Source organism: Mya arenaria, chromosome 3, assembly GCF_026914265.1.
Source record: "Mya arenaria isolate MELC-2E11 chromosome 3, ASM2691426v1".
Taxonomy (NCBI): Eukaryota; Metazoa; Mollusca; class Bivalvia; order Myida; family Myidae; genus Mya; species Mya arenaria.
In genome coordinates, this window is record NC_069124.1 from 73411887 (window position 1) to 73439313 (window position 27427).

The 27427-nt window shown below is 35.4% G+C and overlaps 2 protein-coding genes across 2 annotated transcripts in view; both read left to right on the forward strand.

The window, feature by feature from the left end:
- Positions 1-1760: 1760 nt before the first annotated feature.
- LOC128227164 (transcriptional regulator ATRX-like) lies at positions 1761-7681 on the forward strand. The gene is made up of 4 exons (XM_052937422.1): positions 1761-1886; positions 4450-4604; positions 6241-6400; positions 6564-7681. Exons 1-4 carry the CDS (start codon positions 1779-1781, stop codon positions 7206-7208), a joined length of 1068 nt encoding a protein of 355 aa, XP_052793382.1. The 5' UTR covers positions 1761-1778; the 3' UTR covers positions 7209-7681.
- A 10674-nt stretch (positions 7682-18355) lies between these two features.
- Positions 18356-27427, forward strand: part of LOC128227159 (ADAMTS-like protein 1) — a 118143-nt gene continuing 109071 nt past the window's right edge. Inside the window, exon 1 of the mRNA XM_052937413.1 lies at positions 18356-18483. Within this exon, the coding sequence (XP_052793373.1) occupies positions 18427-18483 (57 nt within the window). The 5' untranslated portion in view covers positions 18356-18426. The remainder of the gene's footprint in view (positions 18484-27427) is intronic.

Here is a 27427-nt window from a genome sequence, read left to right on the forward strand (position 1 = left end):
CGTGTTTCTCCAATTCAAACGCATATTTAATACACTATAGCGATAAGAAAAACTACATATAATTAGTACACCCAATTTTAGACCGATCACTGTTTTTAAATCGGGGATATTTAAAAATAAACAGTACACACTTTCTTTTGTAACCGAGTAAATAATACACGAGTTGTTAGTATCAGGATTTGGTCCGGAATGTCTCATTTCGACACTCGTGGAATTTTGCAAATTTTGAATTCACCCGGATACAGCCTCGTGAAGTCCGAATTTGAAAAAAAAAATCCACTCGAGTCGAATACAACCTCCCGGATGAAAACGCAGTACTAGTAACCCTACATTATTACCCCCAGCTCATCCTTACTAATATCATCGGGCCAGATTCATTAACGTCCTATTGCCATTTTAACTAACGTCTTTGGGACATATTCACTTACGTCCTTGGGCAAGGCTCCCTTATGCCCTGGACACGTATTCGCTAGAACCATTGATCAAATTCACTAACGTGCTGAACCAGTTTAACTAACGATCTTACGTCATATTCACTAACGTCATGGACATATATCCACTAACGTTCTTGAGCCATTACTCCAGTAACTCAGATGCTCCAAGACCTGAAGCTCCCATCCGTGCACAACCAAAGGAAGGCGAATCGGTTGATCTTCTCCTAGAAGGTGGCTGGTGCCACTCCTGCCGTGCCATCTTTATTCAAATCATGTCCGCCAAAATGAACGGAAAGTTACCACTATGACACCCAAAGACTACCGCTCAGATAACATTACAGAAAAACAAATGGAAGTGCTTAATGTGCCAGTTAGACATAAGACACAAACATTAAATGAAATCCTGGTAGGAAAAGTGCGCCCGTAGTGGGGCTCGCACCCACGACCACCAGAACCATAGCACGGCGCTCCAACCGACTTAGCTAACCGGACGTCTGGATCTTACCGACACACTCTACTCTCCTCCTCCCATTTACATGTTAGGCCGACGTAGTCACTCCTGTCGTTTACCGGTGCCACCATTAAAGTATACTTGGGATGACAGGTGCCCCCGGTGTGGGGATAGAACCCACGACTGCCGGAACACTAGCACGGTGCTCCAACCGATTTAGCTAACCGGACGTCTGGATCTTACCGACACACTCTACACTCCTCCTCCCATTTACATGTTAGGCCGATGTAGTCACTCCTGTCGTTTACCGCTGCCACCATTAAAGTATACTTGGGATGACAAGTGCCCCCGGTGTGGGGCTCGAACCCACGACTGCCGGAACACTAGCACGGTGCTCTAACCAACTGAGCTAACCGGACGGGTGGTTCCAAACCACGCACACTACACATTTATTTTCCCCAAATACTACAATATACTGGAATTAACTTGAAGATAATGTCATTTGTGCTACTACAATCGATAGCTTCAGAACAGCTGTGCTCCACTGGGATTAAACTCACACTCACTCTGGTGTTGCTTTGCGTTTAAGGCTCTGCAATGTACCTATCCAGATTCATATCTAGATCCAGATCCGTGCAACATTAATTTTTATAAACTGATTAACCGTAAAACTTTAAATCCTTATCCTTGTATACATGCCTAATTTACTGAACAATATTACAAACACACTAAATGTCATACATTAACAAATTATAAAATATTTTAAAATAAAATTACTATACTGTAGTACTGTTACGTGTACTGTAGTTGTAATTTACGCCGTTCTCCGATGCGCAAGGGGGATCACTGTGCTGGAGCAACCAGAAAGTTATCATAGTAGCATGTAACCTAAAATGGAGGAATCTGACGAAGAACTCCGCTTTTCGAAAAGAAAGTTGCATTCGTCAGGTGCAATTTCATCGAGTGAGGAAGATACGTGCATATGTAACAATCCAAAATCGGTACTGTACTTTACCGTTGATGTTAGATTTGAATGCTATTTTTGAAAGGGACAAACTAGATATAAAAGGTTTACATGTCAGTAGGTACTGAAGTGTTCTAATCCCGCCTCATCCTGCCCACAGGGGTTTCTCTCGATTTTATTTACTTTACAGTATATAAATAATATATTGACAATATATAATAAAAAAACGTGACAAACCCCTGTAATCCTGCCCCTAACTTGATTCAGCCTCATTTTTGCAACAACTGCAACTGCACATTTCATTAAGGGAACTTAAAGCTGCACTCTCACAGATTTATCATTTTTTCAACTTTTTTTATTTATTGTCTTTGTATGAGCAAATTTTTGCATAATTATCTGCAAACCAGTGATAAAAGACTGCCGACAAAAAATTAGATCGCAGGTTTTCATATATCGGTTCAAAAATTAATGTTTTATGGCTAAAAGCGTTACAGTGTTTAAGAAAAATGCAAAAACCATCATTTTTTTTAACTTAAATATAAAAATCTGCGATCAAATGTTTTGTCAGCAGTCTCATATTACTGGTTTACATGCATTTTCGCATAAATTGGCTTGTTCAAAAAATAAAATAGTTGTCAAAACGTTCAATCTGTGAGAGTGCAGCTTTAAATATTTTGTTGCAAATAATAAATGTGAAACAGTGTTCATGTACAATCCGGACTGTCTGCTTTGGTCGTTAGCGGTCCAAAGAAACCGAACATGTTGCAGACAAGCAAAGTACAAATGTATTTTCTGTGAAAGGGCCGTAATTGATGTTAGAAAAACTCTTGGCCCAATCCCTAAAAAAGTGCAAGTTCTTTTTATATGAATGTGCACAGGCTTTGTTACATTGCACTGTTTCTGTTTCTTTGTTGTTTTCTTCATCATATATCATTATGTAACATACACATGCCATATTTCTGAGAGGCTTCCCAGGGGATTTGGTCTGAATTCCAGGGGATTTTGATATTACACAAGGGGATTTTTACGGAGCGAAAATTTGCACAATATCTACATTTATGATTTAAGAATAAATACAGAAACACACTCTAATTTCAATAATTTTTGGACTTAGTCATCATGGTCCTTCATGGAATTTCACACTCATAACATTATAGATTCTTTCCACTGACGCTGTTTTAAATTCCAGGGGATATGGATCCCCCAGCGGGGGACCAGGGGATGGGTCGGAATTCCGGGGGATTTTTCCCCCCGTCGGGGGATATGGCATGTATGATGTAATAAAATATGTTTTAATTAAATTAAGTACAAATAGTAATGAAATGGATTGAAAATGAACAAGTATTGGGTATGCAAGAGGGAAGGGATGGTTACAATCTCATGAAATGCACAGAAAAAGTATAGCACAATGATTTTTAATTCTTTAAAGAGACTCGCTCACATGGTTTGCTGACATTTTTTTAAACTTGGTTCAAATAAAGTTATTTTAATTTTCTTTGATGAACATAAACTTAGAAGCAATTGGAAGAGAACTTTTTGAAAAGCAATTTGTTTATCGAAGCTTTAAGTCATTCAATTTTCAATAGCATTTTTATGCTTTTAAGCAAAATAGGGACTTTTCTGTCATATATTGTTAATTTGTTGTATAAGAATAGAGCTCTTACCATAAATTTAAGTCATATTGTGTGCTTGGCGCATGTTTTTTTGAGAACATTGCATGCTAAAAAATTATTTAGCCCCATTCAGCAAAAATTTTAAAATCTGTTTGAGTCAATAACATCAGAAACTGGCCAATTTGCGATGAGTATCCACTACAGCATATCTGTTTAAATTCCTTGGTGTGTAAACCAATAAAGTGGTACTGAACACAGGGTTTCAATATATCAATACAAAAGTTTCAGCAAGAATAAGAAAGTTTCAATCTGTTATCAAGATAGGGGAAGTGAACCTAAATTATTTGTCAGTGTAAGGGGGTAAATGCATGACATCAGCAGGCTAAGCAGGTGTGCATCAAACAATTGGTGTAGGGTAATGTTTTTAATAGGAACCAATTGCATTGTTTTAGATTTGCCTATTTGAAGCTGCTAAATCAGAAAATAGTCCGATGGAAACACCCCTTTGTGTGTCTAAAAGTACATTTATGGTATTTTTAAGTTTTGATGATGTTATATATCATTGTTACAAGCATTTTGTTCACATTTCAAAAGAAACTTCAGTGAGTCCCTGACTGAATTTTTGACGGTGTTCCATCATGACTTTTAGAAGTATTTGAGTGCCATCAGTGACATGAGTGGGAAACAAAAAGATGAGGTTGCTACATATTCCTAGCTGTTACCAAAGAGACCCCAATTGTTTGGTGAAAAGCACAGACACACACGAGACACTTTTAACCAGTACTGGGTACTCCAAATTTCCCAATAATACTCTCAAATACCGAGCACCAGAGGCAGCTAATGTTACAATTTTTTAACGCCTTTTGTTTACACGGTCAAGAACTGAAGCCAGTACCTTATACAGATACTCAACCTTTAGTCTGTCGTGGTTGTTTTAGTAGTAATTTGAGTTTTACTAACATTTATAGGAGCTGATTTTCCTTGTAGGTAAGCAGAAGTTCTGAGAGGCTCCAGAAAAAGAGGCAGAGACTGTTTAACAAGCCTACCAGAGCGGAAGTGTGGGCAAATATAACTCCCTCAAAGTCACCAAGCAGATATGAGAATTTGAAACCTAGAAAAATAGTGAATAACTTCACAAAGGAGTAAGTTTTTAGCTCAACTATTCAAAGAAAAATGAGGTTTTACTACTCGGGTCAGCGTTTGCGTCGGCTCCTGTCTAAAGTTTTAGGGCAAGTTGGCATTTTCACTTCACAACTCCAATACCCTTCTAGCCGGGCTTCATTTAATTCACTTACTACTTTACACAGTTGTTAAGGACCATCATACAATGAGGCCACATACCTCCATATTATCCTTAATACAAATTATGGCCACTGATTGACTTACATATATATGTAGGAACTTAAGTTAAAGACTTATAGCACATTTTGTCAGGTTAAAGTTTTAGGGCAAGTTGGGATTTTTTCTAATAACTTCTATACCCTTCATTCAATTGACTAAATACTTTACACAAATATTGATGACCATTTTACAATTAGGTAACATAACACCATTTCATCCTAAATACAAAATATAGCCCATGATTGACTTAGAAACATAGGTTAAAGTTGTAGGGCAAGTTTGGATTGTCACTAATTACTTCTATACCTTTCATCCAATTGACTTAATACTTCACAAAGTTGTTTATGGCCATCTACATAACTCCATATTACCCCTAAATACAAATTATGGCCCTGGATTTCCATTTTTTCCTTTTGTTTTATTGCTTTTGACAGGCACATTTTTATATAATATTTTTAACCAAAGTGAAGCCTGGTTATTAAAGTGATGTATGCCGATGTTGGGGCGGGCTGGCATGAGGAAGGTATCAAACTCACTTATGGTATAAAATAATTTTAGTTAGATTTGGTAAAGGGTGACCAAACTTCGTATGTAGGAAGAGTCTATGAAGACCTTTCATGGGATTGCATTTGGAGTCACTAGAGTCAAAGTCAAGGTGACTGTTTCTGAAAATAAAAAAAGTGGTTGGAAGTGAATAACTTAGTTAGGGTTGACATATTGCAACCAAACTTGGGATTATGTATAGGGCTTCGAGAGTCATGGTCAAGGTCAAAGTCACTAAAACTCAAATAGAAAAATTGGTAGGACTGAATAACTTCAGTTAGGATTGACATATTTGGACCAAACTTGGTATTTTGGTAGAGATTATGGAGACCTTTCATGGGATGACATTTGTAGCCCCTAGGTCAAGGTCACTGTTACTAAAATATATATAACCATTTGATACTGAATAACTTTAGTAAGGGTTGACATAATGTGACCAAATTTTGTATGTAGGAAACGTTTATGGAGGACTTCCATGGAGTTTGCATTTGGAGCCCCTACGGTCAAGGTCAAGGTCACTGTAAATGAAATAGAAAACCCCCCAGACTAAACTGAGTCTCACAAACAGACTGAAGTCATTTTGTCAATCATCGAAAACCTGGTTTTGTTGCATTGTGGCATTTCTTGTTTACTTTCTTTATTTTTTTATTGCTTTTGATATGCACATATTACATCATTATTGTATTCATTTCTTATAGTTGAGTGGCTGTCCATCGACAGCTCTTGTTAGTTGTTATATTGATCTAATAAAAGCTTTACATATAAGTAAATCTATATCGAGCACAGTACTTGTAAAAAGAAAATGATATGTAATATTATGGTTTTAAACTTTTTACAGTCCCAAACTAAAGTAATTAATCTTAAGGATTTTATTACATACAATGCTGTTTTCAGAAATAACAGATACAATTATGATCCACTAGAGACAAGTGGGGAAGAGTCATTGGATGACTTCATTGTGGATGATGTAGAAGATTTCAAATCAGAATCCAGCTCAGATGGTGGAGATTCAAGTTCAGTAACTACCCGCATAAAATCACACAAAACACAGCCGGTAAATTCTTGAATAATACAATTATTTTGAAATGATTTGAATATAGTGTAAAGCCTCTATCACTGCAACTTACTGAAGTTCTTGGAATAAAAGTAGTCTAAAGCACTAGTGAGTAGTGAATAAATTGGTTATTTTATTACTCATTACAAGAATATTCTTTCAGTCTACTCCAAGGATAATAGGCAGAAGGAAACGTCTCATCACTGAAACAGACTCTGATGACTCAGAGGAAGAGAAAGAGTCTACTGAATCCACTGAAGGTAATAAAAGCTTGAACAAATTAAATGAAGAAAAGGTTAATGAAGGGTATGAAGCTGCCAAGGTTGATCCTGATGAGCAACAATTACATTCAGAAGGTGGAGAAAGACTGAATTTTGAAAATGTTACAGGAAATGAACTTACACCAGATTTGACAACAGTCAATGATGATGATGATGATGATAGTGACGAAGAAATTATAAGCCCTCAAAAGATACACTCTAAATTAAATGTACTAGAAAGTGAAAGTGATGCTACAGACAATGAAGCTGATGATTTATGGCAAGTAACCAAAGAAGGAGCATCTCAAGCATTTGACATTTCATCTGATCACACTGCAAATACAAGTTCTTCCCCCGAGATTAGTAATGACAATTCAAGTTCTGAGCAGGAAACTGAGTCTGAATCAAGTGAAGAGGAAGAGGGACAATCAGGAAGAGTTAGGATTCAAAAATTGAAGAAGAAACGGGAAAGAGACAGATTATTCGAACAGTTTAGGAAAGAGAGGGATAGAAAAATAGCAAAAGAAACTAAGACTGATAGTAAATAAAAAATAAATAATATTGTCCTACATAAATACATGGACAATACATAGCAGGCGTACAGTTTGTATCTTATCTGTATTTTGTAAGCTCATATGAGCACTAGTAACTATGGAAGCTGCTTTTTCATCTGCTCGCCGCGGATCCTGGTCCGAACGATTGTGTTGATAATATTGTTGTTTATTTGAATAGGAGTTATCTTGGATAAAAAAGAAGGTAGATGCTCAGCCAAAATGCAGTGTTTTTGGGTGAGCGATAAAGGCCCTTCACCACCCTCTTGATTGTAAAATAATTTACATATCCGTTCATTGTCCTGTTTTATTTGTATCTAATGTGCAACAATTTCATGGTCTTTACGTTACGAAGAACATTTACCTAAATTTATTGTTAATATCATATTTTTAAAGTTGATCTATGATTTATTATTATTGTTGTCCATATTATTACTTTATGCTATTAGAGAATAAATATATACAAATTTTTATGCATTCATACTTGGCCGTGATTTTTATTCTGTAATTCATTATGTGTCTCATATTATACACAACTTTATATGCATTTACATTTGTAGATGAAAATCCTGTTTTGCCTGAAAAGACGACTTATAGATTTTTAGCTCGACTATTTGAAGAATAGGTGGGCTATACTACTCGCCCCAGCATCGGCGTCCGGTTTAAGTTTTAGGGCAAGTTGAGATTTTCACTTATAAGTCCAATACCTTTCATTCAATTGAGTTAATACTTCACACAGTTGTTCAGGGCCATCACATGATGAGGTTAGATAATTCCATATTATTCTTTACACAGATTATGGCCCCTGATTGACTATGAAACTTAGGTTAGTTTTAGGGCAGGTTGGGATATATTTATAAATAACTTCTATACCCTTTGTTCAATTGACTCAATACTTCACACAGTTGTTCAGGACCATCACACAATGAGGTTACATAACTCCATATTATCCTTAATACAAGTTATGGCCCCTGATTGACTTATGTTAAAGTTGTAGGGCAGGTAAAAGTTTTAGGGCAAGTTGGGATTTTCACTTAAAACTCCAATACCATTCGTTCAATTGACTTAATACTTCACACTGTTGTTCAGAGCCATGATATAATGAGGTTAGATAACTCCATATTATATTTTATACAAATTATGGTTCCTGATTGACTATGTAACTTAGGTTAAAGTTTTAGGGCAGGTTGGGATATTTATTAATAACTTCTATACCCTTCATTCAATTGACTTAATACTTCACACAATTGTTCAGGACCTTCAGGACCATCACCCAATGAGGTTACATAACTCCATATCCTTAATACAAGTTATGGCCCCTGATCAGACTTAGGTTAAAGTTTTAGGCAAGTGAAAGTTAAGGGCAAGGTGGGATTTTAATAAAAAAACTTCTATACCTTTCATTCAATGCACTTAATAAAATTCAAAATTATTTACGACCATCTTACAACAAGAAACATAACTCCATTTTAACCCTAAATACAAATTATGTCCCTTGAATATATTTATATTTATTTTTTAAATTTATTTTGACAGGCACATTTTTACATTCTTAACCAGTGTTTTACAAAGGGAAAACAAGGAGGGCTATTTTATATGGCCCTTATTTTTTATTTTATTTTTTTATTTTAATTTCTTTTGAAAGGCATATTTGTATATTCTTTACCACATTTTCATAATGGGAAATCAAGTATTTGAATGACTTGCGTCATTTTTCAGGTGGTGGGAGGGCAGCATCAAAGTCACCTTATGTATTGAATAATTTTAGTTAGGTTTGACATAAATAGACCAAACTTGGTAATACTACATTGTTATTGTATTCACTTATAAGTCAAAGCAGCGAAGTCGAGCGCGCTGTCTTACGACAGCTCTTGTTGATTTGGCGCCCGTTTACGTTACAAAAACAGATTATATCATATGCGGATAATTACTGAATTATTTATGGTCCAATTATGATGAAACGTTGTGATAAGTGTTTTTGAGCATTATTTCTAGGTCAAATTCGATCGTAAGGTACAGCGCCATGCCAAAACCGAGCGAACAGTTTTAAGAACAGCTTATTAATAAAACAAACAACAAATTAAACTTAATGGAAATTCTAACGTATACCATAACTAAAGAGTGGCCAATAATTTAGTTACGCTGTCTGTATGGATCGGCAGATATAGTATAAAACAATAAGAGTAAACAGCACCTGCATAATGTAAATAGGTTTTTGAAACCAAGCTTGTCTGTGGTGGTTGTTAAGACAGTAAGGTTAGATTTAACTTTGGTTTATTTGCAAGCAACCACATCGAAAATTGGCGTATACATGTATGCCAGAATAGCGCATTAATAATGTAAAATTATTTCCAGGCGTTTGATTCTCATTTGACAGAGTGCCTTTTATTCTTAGAAGATCCAAATATGCTCCATGAAATGTTGATTTAGATGTGAATGGACTTTATATATTAAACACTGCTCACACTTCTATCAACCAATTCCAAAATATCCAAACCTGAGTAATAAATGCATCTCCAGACCAGCTGGTTGTTCTTAGAAGATCCAAATATGTTCCATGAAATGTTGATTTAGATGTCAATGGCCTTTATATATTAAACACTGCTCACACTTCTATCAACCAATTCCAAAATATCCAAACCTGAGTAACAAATGCATGCTCAGACTACAGGGAAATCATGCAAACTTAGCCTTTTGTTTATTATGGTGCCATGATTCCAAAATCTATTCAAAAACACGGAAAGAGTAGATTTACTATTTCAAAACCTTTGGAAACCTCAACCGCCCTCTAGCCATCTTTAATGATTAAAAGATAGCTGCTTTTCGCCTTTTGATATTTATTTTCTCTACTTACCCATGTTTACAGCATGACCAATTTAAATGTTAACTAAAATACAAATTGACATCATTTTTTAAATATTTAGATTATTAGAGTGATTTCACTTAATATTGTTATTTTAGGAAACATAACTTAAACTGAAGAGAAAGGCGTTTGAAATAGCGTGACGTTCAACTATTGAAAAAAATCATTTTTGGCATGGCGCAGTAAATCGGCCAAGTAAGACCAGAGATATGTCCCATTTACAGTTAAAATATAAAGATTATTTGTTGATTTCAGTGTAAGATCGTATTTTTTTCACGAGTGTCATGGGATATCATAAGCAAATCCACTTGTGAAAATATGTTTTCAGTAACTCGTATTTCAATCATATTTTATTAAATTATTTATTTTCTAAGAATTGTAGAGCAGCCTGATGAGGAGGTCAGTGTTATACAATATGCATTTCATTGAAATTATTCTTGTCTCAGCCAAAACTTTCTATTATCGGGAATTTTATCAAACTTCACTGAACTGTAGCGCACCATAGGATAGTGTGTTGCACGTCACACTTTGAGGTCTATGTTACATAGTATTAAATTCGTAGCAATACTTCGTTCCTCTGCCATAGCTTTGTTATTTACCATGGAAATTATATCCAACAACTGAAGCACATGACTTTGTGCTCTCATCTTAAAGATCAATGTCTTATTTGGAGGTCAGTGGTGTACAATAAGGTTTTTTATTAGACTGGATGACTTATGGGTGATAATTGCTGTGAATTGATTTATATTGATAATGATTTGATCTACAGATTTTGATTAAAGGAACCGTCAGAATGCTTCGAATATTTTAATTAAACCTTCATATGCACAATATCATGGGTTTATTTCATGTCTCAGTTTTGCTTGTTTTGTCCAAGGTTTGTTATACTATTAATTTATTTTTAAGAATGTTATATTATATTGTAATATTAAAATGCATCTGAATCTAATTGAGAAAAGGCAAGACTTTGACTCTTCCTTTGGGATTATGCAATGCTCCAACTACATTTCATTGATTTTTAATTTATATAAACTAAAAACAGTACAAGAAAATATCATAACCAGGAGGACTGAAATCTGTGATCTTACATGCATGTAATCGTAACATGCATCGTTTATACAAACGGTTAACATATCGTGGTGACCTCTTCAAGTGCTGCGGAGAAACGTCTCAATTGCAACACACAGATGAAATTTACAGATTTCTATGCCTGGTGCTGTCATAGTTTTGATACAGCAATTTGGATACAGTCATGAAAGATGCAAAGTCCACGGGGTGTAATGAATTTTACCAATTTTAAATTCACCCTTCTTAAGAATCCACAAGAATGTATAAAATGGGATTTATCTAGAAACATACCATAGTTATTGCATCTCCAAAAAAATAAATCAACTGAGTGTCACGATTGAGACAAGTGCAAAAATACAGTTATGCGTGGTGTCTGCGTCCTGTTTAATAGCACTGAAACATCGAGGTATTTGTGATACTGGCACTGTAATGGGAACGCTGATTTCTGCAGAAAAAATAACTTCCGTGACAAAGCAAACTTTATAAAATGTTTTGTGCCTTACAGAATCGAAGAATAGCCAATAATTCTCAGCATGTTTCTTACCTTTCGTTTTAATTGTATTTTACAAGAACATATACCAGAAAAAAATGTAATGGTTGTAATGGCATGGAACAAAAGCAAATATTAGTATAAAGAACAACACTACTATCCAATCATCAAATCAAACATCCAAACAGTCAATATGTAACTCCTTGAGCAAACAAAACATTTTAATGAAATACTGACCTAGGTTTCAAAGTACAGAGACTGACTCAATTATGAAACAAAATTGCAATTACTAAGTATTTCATTAATATTTGCTTTTGTTCCATGCCGTTACAACCATTTTTTCTGGTATAACACTGGTTCAATACAACATGAATGCGCGTCGCACCACTATTTGAACAAATGGAAACATAACGTATAAACTGTTCTTGTCGTCTATTTCTCACAACCATTTCGTTAAGTTAGCTTTTTGTTTTGTTGAGCTGAAATTGTGTGATGCTGTGATAAGAATATAATTACAATATGCCAATATTACCCAATGAACACTAGCATCTCATGGTGCAATCTCAGGGTGCAGCGTTTACAACGTTGCTGGCACGTTGTCCGCCCAATTGAATCACTCACTGTAGTTATTGATATTAATGGTGTGGTGAGTAAACATGCTCATGATGCATTGCTACATCAAAACACTTGGGATTGTGCAAGGAACTTCACCATAAAAGCGTTTTTATAATAAGAGTGAATTGCGAGAGCGATAACGCATTTATAATATACTAAGTAGTTTGTTTGATTTTTTTTGTTAGGCGAATCAGTGTTGCAATTATTCATTTCAAGCCCTGTTATGTTCTGAAATAACGTTTACGCTACTTGCTTGTTATCAGTAAGATCTTTTTAATATAAAATTAACCTGTAAAAATGCAATTGTAGTATTGATAATAATTTGATATGCAGATTATGAATGAGGGAACAGTCAGAATGCTTCAAAGATATTAATGAAACCTTTCTTAATTTGCACAGTACAATGGGTTTAAATCATAACTCAGTTTTGCTTGTTAAGTTCCAGTTTTAATGTACGATTAAATGTTTGTGCTTTTAATACTTATGTGAAAAACTACAGAAACAAGTTCGGTAACAAAAAGTTTAAACATAAACCCGGTTTAATGGCACTGGGTAAACGACAAAGACATAGAACACAAAAACAAAAAATCATTTTAAGTTTCTAATTGTTACATTCAAATGCATCTAAATCTAAGAGAAAAAGACAAGGCGTTGCCTCTTCCTTTTGGGTTATGCAATGCTCCAACTACATTTCATTGATTTATGGCGGAGTTGTCTTATTTTGCTTTTCCTTCATATAGTAGATAATTATTAGTTTGTTAGAGGTAAAATAATTCATCCCTCTGGCGTGCACGTGTGTTTGCATTTTCTATCCGTTTCGGGAAAGCATAACTGCATACCATTAAATTTGGGAAATTTTATAATTCGTAACTGTGTTTTGTATATTTCGCCAAAACGCACATGCTTCCTTGTTTTCCTACGCCATAACTCCCTGTAATCTTAAATAGTTCCAAAGAACCATATTTTTGTATAAAAATCTAGTTTGAATAATTTCATAATGTTTTTTTTTGCCCCCGAAGGTGGGCATATTAAAATCGCACCGTCCGTCCGTCCGTATGTCCGGCTCAATAACTCGTGTCCAGGCTGTAACTTTCTCTTGTATGGACAGATTTTAAAATAACTTGCCACATGTGTTCGACATACCAAGACGACGTGTCGTGTGCAAGACCCGTGTCCCTTCCTCTAAGGTCAAGGTCACACTTAGTGTTTATTCACAATGGAATGCTGCATATAAGTACATAGAGTATAGGTTGTCGTGTCTGGGCTGTAACTTTCTCTTGTATGGACAAATTGTAAAATAACTTGCCACATGCGTTCGACATACCAAGAAGACGTTTCGCGTGCAAGGCCCGTGTCCATACCTCTAAGTTGAACAAGCGCCGTAGCCACACTGAGGCACACCGAGGCAGCTGCCTCGGTTAAAATTTGCAGAGCAAAAATTGAAAAATATACATAAAAAGGCAATGAAAAATAATAAAATGTGCATCTGAATTCGAGACACCACTACAATATAACAGAACTATGTACAATTAATTATGCAAACTGTTGTAGCAACAGGCAAGTTGAGGCACCATCCTCGCTGTTATTGAGCTCTGTCAGGTCGGACTCTGTTCAATGTATAAAACTGTACGGCAGTGATTTTTGCTCGCGCACTATTGTTCAAACGATTCCGCATAAAATTAAGCCTACAATGGTGGACATTGCTACATGTATACAGGGCAAGAATCGGTTGTTTCTCGATCGCTTCTTGGTTTCTGATGGACCTGGACACATTTGGAGTGGTATGCTCCTCTTCATTGCGAAGATTGACGGTCAATCTACGTAAGGGTTACAAAATCATTAATTTACGACTTACACACAGTGATACTAAGGTCTGGCAAAGATTCATTGTGAAGAACTGTATTTAACTAGCATGACCTATAAATAAAACGTTTTTATTATAAAAACTAGTCGTTGTGATGCAACAATTAAAGTCGAAAGCAGACAGTACCGGTATTTATCACTTCATGTCGTAACTACTTTGCATGCTCCAGTGTTTTATTCCATACTCTTTACAGGTGTTTGTCCGGATTTAGCAATTTTGGTTTCACGTCAAAGACAGTTGTCGTATAAAGAGATATTTAACATTCTTAACTTCAATGTTATTAAACTATCCAAGTTGTCTGCAATTAAACAGAGAAGGTTCAGCATTTATTGGGAGATGCAGTTTTACTGGCTACGGTATTCCGGTAGCGAAGATGGTGCTTATTGTACACCTTGTTTTGTGTTTGCACAAACAGATGTTAGACACACAGAATTTACTTGTACACCATTTAAAAACATTGGACAAATGATGTTGGGGCTAAATGGGTATCTTACCAAGTCACAACTGTTCTAAAACACATTGATGCGGTAACCGCTAATGTGATGTTTATAAACAGTTTATACAGGAAAAACGGAATCAATAAATGTGTCGCTGAGCACAGCTTATTCCGATGAAATAATCGAAATCAGACATGTTCTTATGGCCATAATTGAAGTTATTATAAAACTTTAATCACAATTAATTCCTCTTAGAGGGAGGTGGTTTAAAGATTAAAACCGCGAGGATAGCAATTCTAAATTCTTTATGGACTGGATAAGCGCATATGATGAAAAACGTTCCAACCAAATAAATATTGTAGTGCCAGGGGAACCACGGATCGTTGGTAGACGAAACTACAGGACAAATTCCGGTAAATAAATCAGTGTTGGACCATTATAAGCATAATCACTTCTATCCTTTTTATACCACGTAATTCAACACCTTACTTCTCGTTTTCCTGAACAATTGGAAGACGTTTAATATGTAAAACATGACCACCTTACGTGTAGCATTGAAGACAAAAGCAAACAAACATTTTCAAACGACATTCCTGTGACAAGCAAATTTGCAACCGAATATGTCAGATGGAGACACTCAAATAAAATCATTAAAAAACCTGTCTCTCAAAGAGGGATTTGAAATGTGTGACAAAAACTATTTCCCAACATCAATGCAATTTTTCAGTTAATTTTAAGTTTACCTGTGGGTTCCTGTTTGAACGCAGTTTCAGTGTTTTAAGCAGACTCAAATCATGGACACGATCAACCATGATAGTCACTCGACTCGATGGGTTGGCTTTAATGTTTATTTATAAAAACATTCCAATAGACCGCACGGATATTTTGCGATTGTGGGATTCTCCCGACAATAGAAGAATTATTTGCAAAGTGCCAATATGATTTGTTTTATGGCCGAAGTGTCGCCCAGGACCACGGGCCTATTAACCATAAGTCCGTACCAGGACGCACTACTCAGCATAGCAATCAAGACTGGCTACGGCGCTGTCAATCATACAAAAATCATATAATATAAGGAACATTTTGGTAAAATAATTGACTGAAACTGAACAGAAAACATCCCAGAGTACACCACAGATGATCTAGGAACCAACACATTTTCGGACCCCCCCCCCCCCCCCCCCCAATATTTCTGCTTCGGTTAAAATATGCCTCTAGCTACGGCACTGACAATTCAAGGTCACACTTAGTGTTTATTCACAATGGAATGCTGCATATAAGGACACAGAGTATAGGTTGTCGTGTCCGGGCTGTAACTTTCTCTTGTATGGACAGATTTTTGAATGACTTGCCACATGTATTTGACATACCAAGACGACGTGTCGCGTGCAAGACCCGTGTCCCTACCTCTCAGGTCAAGGTCACACTTAGGTGTTTATTCACACTGGAATGCTGCATATAAGGACATAGAGTATAGGTTGTCGTGTCTGGGCTGTAACTTTTTCTTGTATGGACAGATTTTAAAATAACTTGCCACATGTGTTCGACATACCAAGACGACGTGTCGCGTGCAAGACCCGTGCCCCTACCTCTAAGGTGTTAGGCGTAATACCCCGTTTTTATTAAGTTCCAAAAAGTGTTGAAAGGTTGAAGTCAATAGCTTTAAAAGTTGAGGGTACAGTTGACCTAGACATTAAACGAGCACACGACACTGGACAAGTGACACAAACGTATAAACACCATATTCATATATACAAACACTACAAACAGACTACACACGCATCAAAATAACCCACACTCGGGGGCATATTTTTTTATTTCATTTATCGGTTTATGATGGATTCTTATATACAGTTCATCAAACACACAACATGATCGGTTTCGTTAACTGTATTGGATATAGTTTTCATTACGTAGTGTTTTCAAATATGTAAATATAAATACATGACCATAATGGATGTACAATGTATTTAAAGTGTTCAGCTTTCGTACAATTTTGTCTCTCAGAGCATATTAAATAAAATGAATTTGGCTTCCAAAACAACACTTTGGATCGAAATATTTCATCCTTCTTTACTTTGACTTACCTTGCTCTGCTTGTAGCATCAGGTCAAGAAAATATTGCGTCGTCTCCAGTCTTATTACTTAAAAACATACATTGTTTATTTAAATAAAGATTCAGCTATGTTTACAAAACTGCGCCCTTTTCTCTTCTATTTTTAAACAGCAAGTGTTCTATGAAATGACTCCATTCAAAAAAAATCATCTGCTTGAATTCTATAATCAGGCTGCCGATATTTTTGTCTACGCGTGTTATTTCTTTTAATTACGCACCAGTCAATTGTAACCACGCACCCCTCCCCCCCGCCCCCCCCCCCAGGTCCGGGGGTATACCGGGAAAATGGGCCGTGTTTTTACCTTTCATGTGGCCCCGCAGTGCCGGGTGAATGCGGTGGTTTTGTCTTCGCGCAAAATATAGCGGGGAATTTGCCTTACCTAGGCTCCCTGGGGTGCGGGGGCATTTGGCGGGGATTTGACAATCAGTTTGTTCCCGCAGGGCGGAGATTTTACCCGGGGTTGGCTGGACCGAAAGTCAAAGTCCCCGCTATTCCCCGGACCTGAGGGGGGGGGGGCGTGGTTACAATTGACTGGGACTGGTGCATTACGTGTTGTATCGTCAGTTTAGACCTATATGCACCTTACCGTTGTACCATGAACGACCCATTTCTGGTTGAAAACCATCATGGAAAATTAAAATTTGTTTAGTAGAATGTGACTTTATCGTCTTTCTTATTTCGTAAATACGAACTTTTATCTATTATTGTTTGTACTTTTGATGAGTTGAATGGTCAATGAAATTTTTATTTCATAGTGGACAAGACATTTAATATTAACGAGAATATGTTGTTTATGTTATATGGCTATACATGTGGCAACATTTAATACCGAAAGTGTAGCGGTTTCAACTGTATCATTCACAGTGTTAATTATTTGCAAGAATTAAAAAATAGTAAAATCAACCTTTATTTAATAAATAAATAAATACATAGTAAGTAAGAGTAGATAATGGCATGTTTTTTTCATACATGTCACTTAAATGAAAGGCATCCAGCCGAGTTGATCGTGATTATTAACCTTGCCTCCTGAAGTCGCGTGTAAGCCATTATATCATCCGACCTTGTAACATTCAAATTCAGTTGTTGTAACTGCCACTTAACGTTTGCGCTGTTATTACCTACATTCTCGCCACTATATCAATACATCAAGCTTTGTTAGCGGTAGCTCTTTCATCCCCTATGTTCATAGCAATATCAAACCTTGAGCTTTCGCTTCTTTGTTTACTTATTCTCTATCACCCCTTAAACACTGAGTTTGGACCTGACGAATTCCAATATTGTCATTCGGAAAACCTGGGCTATTTTCCATTAAAAAAAACCTCGGATGTATATGGACGGTTTACATTGTCCGGAATGGTTTAACTATGCTGCAAGTAGATCGAGAGGTAATTGTAATAGTAAGAGCAGTTAAACATAACAAATCTTAATCTTATTTTTTTAAGCAATAATACACTTTTCGAGCAATTAATTTAAACGCAGTAATATAAAGTACACATTAAAGCACTACAATTAATTATTACTATTATTTAAGATTATACAAACTTCTATTGATGTACCGGCATGCGTCGAGGTTGTTTTTGGTTGAAAATGGCCGAGGAGTTCCGAATGTCAACATTGTTTTTTTTTCTCTTTCTTATGAGCGAACTTCAGCTGAAGTAGCGGGACGGAAGATTGTTGTGCAATGTGCAGTGTATGGACTTTCTCTGGCGGACAGCAAATGCACGAGACAATTAAGTTGTAAAATATCACGCTTATAACAAGATGATGTTAATGAAAACGATCCTACTCATGTTGCCATGGCTACGTTATGGACACAAGGTATGTAATATAATCGTTCAATACATTTGACTAAATTTATCAGCACACATATTATTATGAATATTAGAATTCAGCATTGTTCCGCCGCGTGTCTCTCTGTTAAATTGTATTATTGTCTGGGAATGGACGCATTGAAATAAGAAGGGAACGTGTTGTTTTTGCTGGTGCATCCCAACACCCCTGGATTTGCTCGTGATTACTATTAATCATATGTATAAATTGTCGAAAACACATTTGAAACTAAGTATTACTGTAACATACTTTGCTCATAAATCTACAAATTGTATTGGACATGTGTGCATCCATTATTCTTGTATACAAACACCAAAACGCTGTCTTGTCTCCTGTAACGATTGTAACTGACATATTAAAGACGTATTCATGCACCAGTTTGCATGATGATACACCTACAATAATTCAACATGATCCTGACAATAGTTTACAATGTCAAAACATCTGATAGTGTTAGATATGGAAGCTGTTGCCAACATTCAACAACCACGAATGTTCTTTTTAATGTTAACATTTCGCAACAACTTTGTGAACGAAATTTAGGTACGCTTAAATGTTGTTTTAAAACAAACAAAATGTTCACAGGTACAATTGAGGAGTTGAACATTTTGAATGTACTTTGACATTGACACGAAGCATTTTTTGATTGACAGAGGTGTGTAGTTGTTGTTCTTCTTAAACTAGTAATGTTAACCAAGGTAAATAATATTAAGCTTTGAGCTGCAAATGATAGAAAAAACGTGAAGTCTGCAAAAAACTTTAAATACGCTTGATTACGTGCAAAGAACTATAGCTCTTCGTGTCGTGCGACATCGTCGTGGTGGTCGTTATTGTTGGAGTACACTTATTTGCTGCAAAGCTTCTTTTTTTAAAGTGTAAATACATTTTTTTCTCAAAAATACGTAATTTATTATACTGGATAGAGTTGTTTACATTGATAAACGTCACTATAATTTAAACAGAACATTGTAAGAAACCTTTTATCTGACAAGAATCTGATAACGCCATGAGAAATGGCTTCTTAGGAAGTAGTCGAGACTTATGTTTCATACAATATGGGTAATAAACACATCGCTCCTTTAATTGTACGTGTTTACACGACGAAAATAGTCATAAATTTAATTTAAACTCGTTATCTCCTGAAATGTTTTCTGTTTAACGTAGTTTATATATCGAATCAGTTTTGATTAATCTCCATTTCCGAGTTTAAACAATATTGATTTCAAAAAATGATTTACACTTACTGTTACAAGCGTTAGCAAACTCACGTATGAGTATCGGTATATATATTACAAAAATGAAAACAATGCAGATGAAAGTTTTAGATTGTTCAATAACACGCTTCTGTTTCTGTTCAAGCAGCTTGTGATAGTGAAATAGCAACGTTTGGTGTATACCTAAAAAGAAACGAGTCAGTTCGGGATAAATTGCACATGCTTTAAATCTCTCGGTTTGTCGGAAGTAGTTGTGGCCATGTTTGAAGATGGTATATTTAATCTGATTCGTGTATTCTTCGATCTAAAATGATGGGGGGGGGGGGGGGGGTGATGAATATTCCAAGGGTTGTAGGCAGAACGTTTATCAGACATATTAAATCGAAGATCGTGGTAATGAAGACAAGAGAGAAATGTCGGTGTGTGTCTTTGATTTCACTACACTGACACAACTATCAATCTGTCTATTATATTTTTGGAAAGCAAGTGTTTATTGAGATTGCTACTTAAATTATTGTTTATTTTAGCATTGAAACTCTTTTAAATGACCAACTTACATGTATGCACCATCTAAAACAAGACCTACGAGTGCATGACAATTGAAGACATCGCAATGTTTGTAGAATCGACTTAATGGATTTCAATGATTATTTGCTTTGCTGTTTCAAACACGTCAATGCTTAATACCAACAATTTATATAATAATAATGTTTAAGGACTTAAATTTGTGATCTAAAATGTAAACCGTAACATGCAACTTTTAAAGAAACGGTGAACATGTCGTGTTGACCTCTTCAAGTGCTGCGGAGAAATGGTTCCATTGCAAAATCCAGTCTAAATTTACAAAATCATGACATTACGACTGCAGACAAGTATGCGTTTAGATGCATTTTGTGGCGTTTCTATGTCTAGTGAAGTCATGGTTATAATACTGCAATTTAAATATAATCATGAAAGATGCAAACCAATGTTGTTATAGCCCATAGCATACATTACCATTTTAACACTCAAATCAAAACGATTAAGTGAATTTTACAAATTTTAATTCACACTTTTAAATAAATTTCAAGAATGTGTAAAATATAATTGATCTAGAAACATACCATAATTATTGCACCTCCAAAAAACTAAATCAACTGTGTGTGATTATGCGTTGTGTTTCTGTGTCTACTTGTATAGCACTTCGACGTCGAAGGTATACGTGTAACTGGCATTGTAATGGAAACGATGAGTTCAGCAGAAAATACTTCTGTGACAAAGTCAAAGTTATAAAACATTTTGTGTTTTACCTAATCGAAAAATTGCCAATAATTCTCATCATTTTTATACCGTTCTTTTTAATTGTATTAATGAAATCATTGCAATTTTGTCTCTTTACTTTCAAACCTAGGTCAGTATTTTTTTCGAATGATTCGTGTGTTCAAGGAGTGACATATTGATTCTTTGTTTTTTTATCCATATGCTTACTTAAATCACATGGCATTCCTTGTGTAATTCATAACTTATTTTCTTGTATTACAGCATGTTTCACTTGTTCTTGTTGTTAATTACATCAACCATTTCGTAAAGTTGGCTATTCTTTTTGGTAATATGGACATATTCAGTCACTCGGATTAAACCGCTATCATCCATTTTTGGCAAGTATTTAAGAAAAAAGGAAAACACAATCTGAATACATTTCTGAAATCGTTTTCAAACATTGTTTGATGTTGTAATAAAAACAGAATTAAAATATTCTTATCCAGTGAATATTAAGGTTTTAGGGTGCTATCTCAGAAAGCAGCGTTTACAACGTTGCTGGCACGTTGTCCGCCCAATTGCATCACTCACTGTAGTTATGGATATTAATGGTTTGTTGAGTAAACATGCTCAGAATATATAGCTTCATCAAAACACCTGGGATTATGCAAAGCACTTCACCATTAAATCGTTTTGATAATTGAAAGTGAATGGCGACAGCGATAACGCATTTATACCATAATTTGTTCGAATGTTTTCTTAGCAGTGTTGCAAGCATTCATTTTAAGCCCTGAAAGTATTGTATGGATCTTTTAATACCAAAATATTTTTTTTTAATTGTTATGAACGTCTGTAATCTGTACGCTACATTTACATCTCCTAGCTACATAAACGTTGATCATATATGATGTCCTAGCTTAACTCTACATTAAAAAGATATCGAAACTGAGGTTGAATCAATGCTTATATTTTCTGTGTTCACTTGATGCATTCCAAATCGGTCTCATAATTGCAAATCATTTTAACAAGCCCTGCCTGGAACGACCTTTTCTAGATTTATGCACTCTTATTGGTAATATATCAACATTATGCACGAGCATTATTGTTGCACACATCAACGGGTAATGACGCGTCTAAAGGTTGGAATTATTTTACAAAGGTTGGCGTTTTGTTGATCCAAACGGAAGAAGCTCTTAGTCAGGCACTTACATACATTACTCGATATATTTAACTTTACATTCAAAGCTTTTGGAATATATAAACTATACGCCAACTATTTCTCGGTACACTTTAGCACAGTAACCACTTCTCTCGCTGCCATAGAAACACTTTTTACATGCATTCCTTAGCTTAATTACTGCTGTCCGGTTAGCGCAGTGGTTAATGCATTCGCATTTCGCCTAAGCGACCCGGGTTTGATTCCCGGCTTGGGCACAGTAGTTTGATTTGTGGCCACCAAGTCGGACAAGTGGGTTTCCTTCGGGTACTCCGGTTTTCCCTACAACATAAGAGTCCACACTCTCGCGCAACATCGTGCCAACGAGAGTGATTAATATAAGTTGAAAAAGCTTGTTTCACAATCAATGTAAAATAAATAAGTTTAAACTAAACTAAATACTATCAGCCGTGGTATTAGTACCGCAACAAATCCGATCACTGTAATAAGTCTCCTAAAGCAATCATCACCTCGAGTTCATGCCCAATGCGACTCTTTGTTTTGGGGTTTATCGTTTAAAAGTTAACAATAGTCCTATAATTTGAAAACTATCATCGTGAAACTTAAAGAAAAAAAGAACTGACAGATGTATTTAATGATGTTCGCTATTTCTACTCCCGAAATGTGTTAATGTTTTCATTGTACAGCTATTTTAAGTATAACTGAACTACTAAATTATTAATGTCGCCACGGCCGAGACAAGGATGGGTGCACAGTACAACATACAAATGTAGCAGTAAAAGGAACCTAATTGTTTTTACCTTTATCATAATTATGCAGTTTCATTAAGGTTCTTTTTGGATATTAATATTGCGGCTTCCATACTTTTACATCGTGAAAATTAATTCCGAGAGATACATATCAATTATCAATCAAAACGTGTTGATATATTTAATTTGAATGTATGTTTCATTGCAAAATCTAATGAAAACAGATTTTGATAGCAGAACGAACAAGGCAGAGTTATATTAAAACCTGTACGATCATTGAACAAATTCTAGTTTTATTGACAAATTAGGGTGTTTATCTCATTGAAAAACATGCATGTTTTATGTATCCAATTAATTTCAAGAAAATGTTGAAACACAATTTGTTCAATTCAACAGTAGTTACTAACGTTAAGTAAACAAACTGCAAAAAGGCACTTCAAAACATCGACGTTAAAGCATTTGGTACCAGTAGCGCCCTTGCTTATTGGGACACATGTTGGGGGAAAGGTGAGTTTGTGCGCGCTCCAACTTCGGTAATCACCAGTTCTAGTTAACTTGTGTTTTGCTGACCATTCAAAGTCGGTAACCCCATTATTTATTGATGATGCTATCTAATTCAGTGTTTTGAGCCCTAGCCTCAATTGTGCCTCTAGAAAAGGTTTTCACTTAAACGTGTGTGACTACTAGTCTTGTACCTGTAGTTGTTATTGTATTTTTTTAAACAGACACGCACTTCGGTGTTATAGCAGAAGTTTTGCAACGTGAATGAAAGCAAAATTGTTTCAATACTACTTCACAAAACCGTCATGTTTTAACTGTGATTTATATTGTTTACTTTCTTCGTGAACACCACAAAAGGTCCCAATCCAATTATTCTTCAATGCATACCTTTGTATGATGCTACTTCAGCTTCAAGCATTTTTTCTAGGCAGTTATAAACATCAAAACCAAATGTTTATGACTGTTTTATGCAACTTGCTCAATCCACGCCATTACAAAGACTTAATCAGTAAACAATTTTGACACATAACGTGCATTGTCTTTACACAATTTTCAGAATTGAAAAGTATATATAAACAGGAAGAGAAACATTAGCTGCGATAAAAACACATCCTGATTATAAAACATCTTATGCTGATTAACAATGAACAGTTCAGAAGAAATCCGCTTTTATGAGATCTTAAAAAACGCATTTAGTCAAAGTCGTGGTAACCATGAAATAAAAAGCTAGCATATAAAAGATAACACTTTATCAACGCAATTACTGATGGGATATTTAGTGAAGAGGTTGCTGTGCTATAAAACTCTTTTTCTGGTGACCATATTTTTAAAACATGTTTATTATATTTGGTGCAATTTATATTTGCATTGACAGTGAAGAGCTTTTGTTATCTTGAATTGTTTATCGGTTGAGTAAATTCTGTATTCATAATGTATTTGGCAAAGTATTTTAATTTATATTCGTTACACATGTTCTAATCTGTCGGAACATGATCTTTTCTGTCCTCGATATTAATCATTTTCAAAACAACCACTGCAATGATATAATGTTCAAAAGGATTAAAACTTATACAAGATTACTTCTAAAAGAAAACCATATTGTTCTTGTATAAACTACAGGTTATCATTTTTTTATAAAGGAGTATCCGATGTCATTTCTAATAAATGTCATCTCAAGCAAAATGCATATATATTCTAGGGTGTACACTTTTGTTGGCACAATTAACTCGTCAGCTGTCCATCCAGTGATTATACTTGAGGTTTTCGATATCAACGGGGTGGTGAATTAACATGCTCTCAATACCTGTGCCAAAACACCTGGAAATATGTGAGGCACTTCACCATTAAATCTGCTTAATGGAAGTGAGTTCCTATCACAATCCACACAATCGTGATAGAATTGTACCCATACCATAATCTATAACACCAAGTAACAACAACCTATAACTCAGTACTCATCCTAAACCTTGCTAACAATAAGATCAGATGGTGTTAATACCTTTATGATGTTGTTTTGCCTTTACGCGCACTAAAGATGAGTTGAAACCACTGCTTGTCACCAAAAGGTGGCAAAAAAGTCAGCTTTCTTTCTTGATAAAACCGACTACCTTACCGTGGAGACCAATCCTTAAAAAAAATAAAACCATTTTGAAACATCTAGGGGACAACAAATTTTAGGTACAATATATATTGGTCGAAAAGTGTTCAAAATATAGTGGAAAATTAGCAATCGATTCGTTATGCGGTTTTACTAGTATGCACGGAAAGCTGTCTTTCCCTCGGTGATGTACTATCAAACGTTCTTTTACTAGTTTTTTAACCCAAAAAACCATTCCATCTGAACCTCGGCGATAACGACCTGATCCTGGTGACCTTTATTCGAATACTTACACGGTGTAATAAATCTGTATTGCTGTCACCGTAATACAGTCTCCGAGTTAATACGTCAGTGTGTGTGATTTGAATTCTCGAAGGTTCGAATCACGATCATGTGTGCGCGTGTGTGTACGTCTGTGTGTGTGTTTTTTATTTTATAGACGGCAACTCCAAATTCGGCATCAGCTTCTTATCTACCCGCTCAGTAACTTATTTCCCGTCCAGCTCACTGAGGCAATCGCTAGTTGTCGATCTTGCCTTATACATGCATTATACAGCCGTTCTTTATACCAGTATGGACAATGATTGTCCATTGTCTAAGGTTGCACGGAGGAATTGCCGAGGTGTGTTTTAAAAACATTTATTTGCTGGATATGCAGTGTCACCCATGTCTCGTCGACATATACAAACTGCAGCCCCCTGTTCTTCATCTCGTTTTGTTTGGTAAAAAGATACTCGTTGGGCAACAATATCTGGTCCTTCGGTAGACCTTTCAATGGTCTCTTGCCTTTTACCATTGATACACTAACTCTTTACTATCCTTCTGAGTGTTTCAACACTTCCGGGAAACTGCACGTCGAAAGTTAGGACGGTGTGTACGCTTTTCAATGTCGGTGGCTGCTTTCTTATCTTGTAGAATTTGGTGATTTTATTGCGAATGACGGACATGTTAAAGCTGGTCACAGACTTATATAGAGTCCTCTCCGTTCTCTTGAGTGAGAGTAATATCCAATTCTCCTTCTTCTCTTGTCTGATTCTCAATGTGATGTTTCGGTTTCCGATGTTCTTGATACATATGCGTCTGTTTTCTGATAATTAAAAAAAAACATTCAGAAGTGGTTTGAACTAGTGGTTTTAACTATGTCATGCCGGGCCAAGTACGTACAAAGCCAGTTCAGATCCGTTAAAAGGGACCCATTATCGACATCGATTTCGGAATAGTATCTGTCTAGTTTTAAAGCACTTAAACATCAAGGGATACGTGCTACTAGCATTGTAATGGAAACGATGAGCTCAGCAAAAAAAAACTTCCAAAGTTATAAAACGTTTTGTGTTATCCAAAATCGAAGAAATGCTAATAATTCGAAGCATGTTTATATCTTTCTTTTTAGTTGTATAAATAAAATCATTGCAATTCTGTTTCATGTTTGAACCAGGGGTGCGTTTCAATAAAGATTTTTTATCGTAAATTGAAATTATCTTAGTGTCATAGTTTCATTATTTTGTTACATATTTGAGTGAATTGAACTCGAGTCAGCATTGAAAATGAACACCAAATTGAGTAAATAAAAATAATTGATGTACAAATATTGTTAATCTTTATACAGGTTTAAGATAATTGAAGTTACGACTAAAATCCTTTATTTAAACAGCCCCCAGTCTCGTTACTTTCAAATTTAGGTCAGGGTTTCATTAAAATGTTTTGTGTGTTCAATAATTACATATTGACTCTTTGATCTTTTGATTTGATGTTGAGATAGTAATGTTGTTCTTGATATTTAAAATTTTGTTATCACATGATTTTCTTTGTGTAATACAACCATTACGTATATTCTGGTATAACACTAGTGTATAACTTGAATTCGCGTCAGTTCGCCTACTTAATCATCCATATTCTTGCCACCACTTTTCGAACAAAGAATACATTCTGTTTAAATTATTCTTGTCGTTTATTTCTAACAACCATTTTGTTTTGTTGAACTAAAATTGTGTGATGTTGTGTTAAAAATAGAATTACAATATGCTTACCCAATGAACACTAACATCTAACGTGCAATCTCAGGGTACAGTGTGTACAACGTTGCTGGCACGTTGTCCGCCAAATTGAAGCACTCACTGTAGTTGATATTACTGGTTTGGTGAGTAAAAATGCTCATAATATATAGCTACATCAAAACACTGGGAGCATGCAAGTCACTTCACCAAAAATCGTTTTGATAATTGAGAGTGAATGACGAGAGCGATAACGCTTATTTACCATGATTTGTTTGAATTTTGTCAGAAGAATCACTTTGCAAGTATTCATTTCAATAATACAATGAAAATCCAGTTTCCGCTTCAACCTTGTTAACTGTAAGATAAACATGGGGATAAAACCTTCATAACAGTATTTTTCGATATTTTTAAAATATAATTAAACCATTAAAACATAATTTATAAAAAATACAATATTAAGA